Source organism: Cyprinodon variegatus, unplaced genomic scaffold (genome assembly GCF_000732505.1).
Source record: "Cyprinodon variegatus isolate N-32 unplaced genomic scaffold, C_variegatus-1.0 Scaffold15, whole genome shotgun sequence".
NCBI classification, from domain to species: domain Eukaryota; kingdom Metazoa; phylum Chordata; class Actinopteri; order Cyprinodontiformes; family Cyprinodontidae; genus Cyprinodon; species Cyprinodon variegatus.
The window spans coordinates 1724574-1732088 of NW_015150468.1; the positions used below are offsets into that span (position 1 = coordinate 1724574).

General features: G+C 36.4%; 1 protein-coding gene across 1 annotated transcript in view; it reads left to right on the plus strand.

Moving 5' to 3' along the window:
• Positions 1-3467: 3467 nt before the first annotated feature.
• LOC107091068 (CKLF-like MARVEL transmembrane domain-containing protein 3) overlaps positions 3468-7515 on the plus strand; it is a 12273-nt gene continuing 8225 nt past the window's right edge. Inside the window, exon 1 of the mRNA XM_015384797.1 lies at positions 3468-3750. Coding sequence (XP_015240283.1) covers positions 3634-3750 — 117 coding nt within the window. The 5' untranslated portion in view covers positions 3468-3633. The remainder of the gene's footprint in view (positions 3751-7515) is intronic.

Genomic DNA, 7515 nt, shown 5'->3' on the forward strand with positions numbered 1-7515 from the left:
TTTGTGTGCATGATTGTCCATGAATGCTTTTAATTAGCTAACTTCGGCCATGCGTGCAACATGGATACAACAGAACCTGCTGAAAAAAGAAAAGAAAAAAAACATCTACTTCTCAACTGAATATAGACAAAGTAAAATAATGAGAGAGGAGAAGCATTGATGATTTCTTTTGACATTTACTATAAGCTAAGCATAGAACCGATTTTATGTTATTCTTTGCAATTTGTAACAAACATACAACATGTACAACATAAAAATGTCTAAAAGACATCCAAAAAAAAAATCACATCTAAAAGATTCAATGAATGCATGTGGGTTGTCTTGTACCAGCTGCATTTTGGGGAAGAATTAAATTGAAGCTATGCTGCCTTGGATTAGCAGAGTTGGGTAGTAGCTACTTACATTTACTTACTTGCATGTTCTTAAGTAAATTCTTGACTTCTAGGAGTATTTTTATATTACCATAGCTTTTACTTAAATTAGTATTACTATGCTTGGGCGCTGTGGTGGTGCAGAGGTGGTACAGACACTTTGGTCCTGGATGCAGCCATCGCAGGTTTGAGACCTGACCAGATTGCCTGGATGTCTCCAGCCTCTCTATATTCCCATTTCCTGTCTACTTGCCTTCAAAAATAACCAAATAAAGGCATCTAGTGCCTAAAAACAATCTTTAGTATTACTTCTCTTGAGGCAATTTTCAATCTATGGAAGGTTACCTGCACAAAAATAGCTAACTTATTTTCACCAAAAATGCTTCAGTCAAGGAAAATTACAGCTTATGTTAAAAACCTTTTTTTTTTTTGTGTGTGTGTGTGTGTGTGTGTGTGTGTTTCTTTTTTTTTTTACACAGGTTTATATCTGCAGAGCTCAAACAGAGGTCAGGCTAATATACAGTATAGTTGGAGGTACCTTGTGCTGCTCTAACACCTATATGTGACCTGGATTCGTTTCATAGGTTTAAATATAATTTGTAAAAGTGTTTTTCTTCTACCTGAACGTGTTATTTTACAATTATATTATATATTTTTTTATTATCTTATTTTAAGTACTTATTGCCTAATACCGGTACTTATTTTATACTTTTACTTGAGTAGTACTTCAGTAGTAAATTTTAGTACTACTAAAATTTCAAACTTGATATAAATATCCAGAATTACATTTAATACTCGATACCTTTAAGAAAACCAGACTAAGAAAATGGATTTATTAAAAATAAAGACTTAAAACTATGTTTAAGGGTTGAAGAATCTAAAATGAACAATAGCAAAAATATGCAAAAGCAAGTCTTTAATGTTGTTTACTGGTGTGAACTGGCAAGTATTTGGCAATGCATTATGTATCATTATACATGTGTCACAATGCAATTTATTCTGATCTATCCAGATATGTTAGCAAAGACGATGTATAGCACTTTTTATAATAATGAAGCTCTGCTGCTGTCAGTTAGGACTAAGGATTACATAAAAGTATTTTAATTAAATGGGTGTTTGCCATAATATTTCTTTCCATTCAACTGTATTTCAAATATATACACTGAAAATAATTATGCAACCGCTTTTGGCATTTACTTAATCATATTTAGTTACTTTAACGTAATTGTTTTATGTCCTACCCTGCTATTGTGAAACGCTTGTGTTAAAGAAAATAAATATGATTAAGTAAATGCCAAAAGTTGTAGCATTATTTTTTTCAGTGTACAAGTATCATTCAATTAAGGATATTTAACAGGATATATTCCACCTTACACCCATACTATCAATACCATTCTGAATAAGTATTGTATCTGGATAGACCTGGATCTTGGCCAGGTCTCTCTTAAAAAAGAGATTTTAGATCTCAACAGGACTAACCTGGTTAAATAAAGGCTAAATAAATACTACTACTACTAATAATAATAATAATAATAATGAAGAGAGTATCCATAACTTTTTAAGTATAGGTGTTTTTGACAACCCTATAGGTGTGTATAAATCCATTGAAGTAGTTTTACTCCCAGGGGCAGAGCTAGATGGCTATGGCCACGCTTAGCCAATCATTGGCCACCCTTACCATTTTTCCCCCTCTATACAGATGGTGGCTAGCCTGGGTGCCATTCCGAACTTAGTCCCGCCCACAATGTTTGAGGTCGGGAAGTACGGTCTGGCATTGCTCAATAGTAGAGTGAGTATGCTTGCACAAGATCTGGCGGGCCAATCAAATTGTCAGGGCGGGCTTTATACGATGATGGACAGATGATCAACAGTAACGTAATCAACCACGTCACCAAAGCTCGCTTGGGTGACAACAACAATGGCTGCCGCTGGAGAGTTGGGGTGTGTAGATTCTGTTATTAGGTCTGTTCTAGAAGATATCGACAGCAAATTAATTTTAAAAGAGGAACAGAGAAACGCGATCAAGGCTCATCTTCTTATTCTAGGCGTGCAACTGCACGCTTTGATTTTTGTTGACAACAACTATGCGTCGCTTAACATACGTCACGCACTCCGTTGCTCTTATTGGTTGTAGGTCTATCCAATTGAGTGCAGAGGCATTTTTTTCCTGGTTCGTTCGAAACACGCCCCATAATCACAGCTCTATGGAGCAGTATCAGACTCATATTCTGACTAGAATTGAGTAGGACTACGTCAGGCTAGATGGTGGCAGCAGTAATACTCTCAAATGGAATATTCATTTAATTTTTTCATATATTACAATTTTTTCTTGACAACAAAATCTCTGTGGTTAATTATACACATCAATATAATAAAATTAAAGATGAGTACAGAATTCCTGCTCTTTTCAGAACTAGATTTTGTGTTATAAGGGATAAAGAGAAAACAATGTGTCTCTGCAAGTAATCTAGGAGTCTTCAGGGAAATCATATATAAATATCTTAATTTTAATAATAATTTAAATAATTATTTAAATTCTAATTATAAAAAAAATTTTAAATAATCAATTTATGTAGATATTAGTACTTGTAAATATTATTTTTATGCAATGATTATCGATAAAAGTATATAAGTAATGACAATGGAAAAGATGTTCGCCCCAGAACTCAAACCTGAAAGTATTTTATCCACTATACCTTTTATCTAGAAAGCACGGATGTTTAAATATACCGGTATGCATCTATTTGTTAGCAAAGGCTGTGGGAAAGTATAGTAAGTCTTATCTTTGGCTTGACCCTGAGGTTTTGGTGCCTGTCTACTTCCGGCCACCCCTCAGTGTATATTGGTTATTGCCTGGCCACCCTTGTAAAAACTTTCTGGCTACGCCTCTGTTTACTCCTACTAAGTATTGGATTGTGGTGAATCGTGACATTCACATCTGTTCTAAAAGTTCACTTTGGCTTAATGTTGCTGAACTGTACCAATAAAGATTGTTTCCTCTAAGGGGTTGGAGGGGCGTCCTTATGCAGCTGCAGCGGGCATCACATTTCACATCTGGAGAAGGCAGATGTGTCTCAGTTTTTGGAGCTCTCACTGAATTTCCGCGCTGTCATTATTTCCGTTTCCACATCTTCCCCCTCCCAGCCTCACGCCCCCGACACGGTTTTCTGTCTCTTTTTTTTTTGGTTTTGCTTTGCTTTGAGCCCCAAACATCCAACTCGGAGCCTTCAGCAGCTTGAGGAGAGATTTACACCAGTCAACAATGGGGGACATCGAGGCGCCCGACTCGACCCAGTCGCGCCAATCCGTCCTGAAGTCGGTCCTTCCGAGCAAAGAGTTCGCTACTTCAAGAAAAGGAATGCTGCTTATTGGTGAAGTGGTAAGAAATGAGAGCGGGTGACCAGCCTATCCAATGAAATATGCCGTTACGCACAGGGTTTGGCGCGTTTGGAGAGTTTGTTAAACAGTGGTAGAAAATAAAAATAAACATTTTTTTTGGTCCCATTTGTGAATTTAGGTATTATCTTTTGTTATGAATATCAAAAAGTGTGTGGACTTTTAATGTTTTTTACTTTTTTAATTTTTTGGGGGGGCGGTTACCAGAAAGTAGATCCTTTAGACATTTCCGCTTCAACAGCTTCCCAGCCCAGAGATAGTGAGCTATTATAGTTTTTTTTTTTTTTTTCCAACAAAGAAGTTAATTGATTGATAGAGTCGCAGGAGGGGGCGTATAGGGTGAGGCAGGAAATGATCATAAGCATCAGGACTTTAGGGGTTACTTGTGATAATTGCGCACACACAGTGCTGTATCCGTGTAGTCATGTGATGCTGGAGAAAAGTTATCCTCCCCCTCAGTCACATCCTTTACATCATGGCCTGGAGCTCAGTGTGCTTTAATCACACACATTAGGCTTCTTCACAAAGAGCTGGATCTGCATCTGTCTATAAAAAAAAGACGTGTCTGTTAAGGGAAGTCCTATCTTTATAGTTAGCAATCATGTAAGCATCTGTTGCAGAGGGTTGATGCGTTTGTGGTGCTTGCATTGTGGCTAAGTGCTGCAAAAAGATATCACCTCTGAGAAATCTTCAAATAAATAAGAGCAAAAGCATAATGCATTTATTAAAAGCACAACTTTGGTCATGAGATGTGGCTCGAGCAGGGGCGGAGCTAGATGGGGGGCCAGGGAGGGCCATGGCCACCTTTAGCCATATTACCATTTTTTTCTCTCAAGTAGAATATTCAAGTTACATTTTGTATATATTAACAATAATTAACAAAAACACTGTGGTTAATTATGCACATCAATATACTAACATTAGAGATGATTACTACAGAATTCATGCTCTTTCAGAACTAGATTTTGTGTTATATGCCGTAAAGAGAAAATGATGCGTCTCTGCAAGTCATCTAAGAGTCTTCAGTGAAATCATAGATACTGTAAATAACTATTTTAATAAAAAACTATTAAATTATCAATTTATGTAGATATTAGTACTTGTAAATATCAATTTAATGTAGAATGATGTTAATAAAAGTAGGTAAGTAATGACGATGGAAAAGATGTTTGCTCCAGAACTCAAACCTGAAAGAATTTGATCCAATATACCTTTTATCTAGATGGACATTTAAATATATGCATCTATTTGTTAGCAAAGGCTGTTTGGAAACTATAGTTTGTCTTTATTTAGAAATATGGACGTTGCGCTTGTTCCTGTGGGACAGTGTAGATTGATCCTGAGGTTCTGGTGGCTATCCACTCTCGGCCACCCCTCAGTATACATTGGTTATTGCCTGGCTACGCCTCTGGGCTCGATCAACGTCATGTCTGTGGGTTGAACGGAGAAAAGGTTATTTTAACTCAGAAATGTTTTGTCAATGATACAATCACCTCAACATTGTGGCTAAATTGTCTTGTTTCCATTCATTTGGAAGTGTTACAGACAGAAGACAAACTTTTTTCTCTCTGGACTCCCTATGTATGACATTGTATTACTCATAGAGATATCAATGGTATTTCTAGGCCAAACTGAACATTCTTCACTGTACGGATCAGGAACACTTTAAATTCCCATTAAATTCAGGACAGAGTAAGCTATGTCAAAATGTCTACTTTACATCTTGATTAAAACTGTGATTTATCTGATTTTCAGATTCTTTTATATTTTGCATTTTTTTCTCCACTGCAAGTTTGCCGAAATTGCTATTAGAAGTAGAACTTCAGTTCATTTTTATTGTAACTGGGCTTTTATTACTGTAGCTTCCTTGGTTTTCATAAGTGGTGTTAAATGAAATATGTTCGTTTTAATGAGATATTTTTCAAACGTATTGTTTGTTTTAACATTCTACTGTCCCCTGACATAGGTTTGAATTGTGGCAGAACCTTCTAATTGTCGCTCATCTAAATAAGCTGGATTTACAGTTGGCTTAAAATTAGCCCACTGTTACTAAACTAATATGGGTGAGAGGCCTGAGTTAAGCATATCGCTGGTAGCCTCTGTCTGAAAACCTGCTGAGCAAGCATTATTACTCACTGTGTTACTGTTAGACTGGCTGGTTTTTCCTTAGGTTTCCAAAATGCCATCATCAAAAGATTTATTCTTGAAAATCACTGTTTTAAGGTGTTGTAGAACACTTTTTACCCCATCCAAATCCAATGGAGGTATTGTTTCTCATAGCGTACACAAAGAAAGAAAAGAGTGAAGCATTTACAGTATATACTCCAGTCGTGTTTAACAAAATCATTGATACAAGCAGAAATTGCAGAGGAGGGTCTCACCATCTACCTGGCCCTTGCGTCTTCGGCAATTTCAGGGGAAGAACCTACTGAAAAAAGCAGAAAGTTTCTGCACACTTTCCCTTTTTATCTAAAAGTCAGCCAGGAAGTCTCCTTCCCAAATGACCCCAGTCAGCATCTAGGGCTTCTCACACAGCTCACAGCATTATCATATAAGATAGTGCTAGAGTCATTCTGGCCACCATATGCCAGCAAAGGAATGTCCATTTTGCCTGACCCACACAGAAGAGTGAACAGATATAGAAATGAAAAGATGTAACCGTTATTTAAAACAGAAAATAAAGAAATTAATCTTAAAACAAGGACATATTGGGGAGTGGTTTTAAAACTGCAGAATGAGAGGAATACTGAATTCTGATCAAAACCTTCCCTGTATCTATCATCGTACCTATCATTAGGATTCCTGCCATATTAGAACGAGGGTGTAATTCAATTTAAAAAGCAGTCTTTCTTTAATCTTGAAAGATTACAAAACAAAGAGCTGCAGAAAAAAAAAGAGGAATTTATTAAGGATCTTTGCAAATCCACACAAATTAAAAACTTCACAAACAGGCTCAAAGAAAAAGATTCAGCCTAAGTAGTTCAAAACCTACTGTCAGGTGATTTTAAAAAAAAGTAAAAGATGTGAAAGAAACAGACGCTCAAACTGACAGCCTTATCTGGGCCTGGAACAAGATAATTTAATGGGCCCACACCCAAGGCATTCTGTCACTAGAGGACAGTGATTTGTTATATTTACTATCTGAAGATTGATTAATACTGCATTCTGTCTCCTTCTTTATTTTCTCATACTCCCATCTGCTCCATAGTTTGTATTTTCTATAGTTTCCCCCTCTTCAAACAGAGTTTAGATGATATTCCTGCAGCTGAAATTAGCTGTTCAATACGTTGTTAAATGTAATAATTTAGGTAAAACTGGAAATATATATCAGATAATTTAATATTTAAGTATATTTTAGGTCTCAATTTATTACCTTATAAAGTAATAAAATTTGGGATTTGAAAAATAAAAATGTTATCATAAAGCTACATTTTGCAGGATGGTTTATGTTTCATCACTGTTTTGCTCGCTGTGTTAAATTACATCATATAAGCTGCTGCACTGTGTCACCAAATAAATGCTGGCTGATACCAGGTAACTGGAAACCTGGCATATGTGCAATTCATTCTGAAATCTACAAGTATCGACCTGGAAATCCTCCTGTGGAAAGTGTTCACAAAAGTGGAGGCACATCAAGTACAATTCTTTAAGTTGATCGCGTACCTCCATCCCCTGTCGAGTTTTTAGCCAATCACAGCAGAAGTAGCAGCTGCAACGTATCACATCTAGGCCTGCAACAACGAATCGA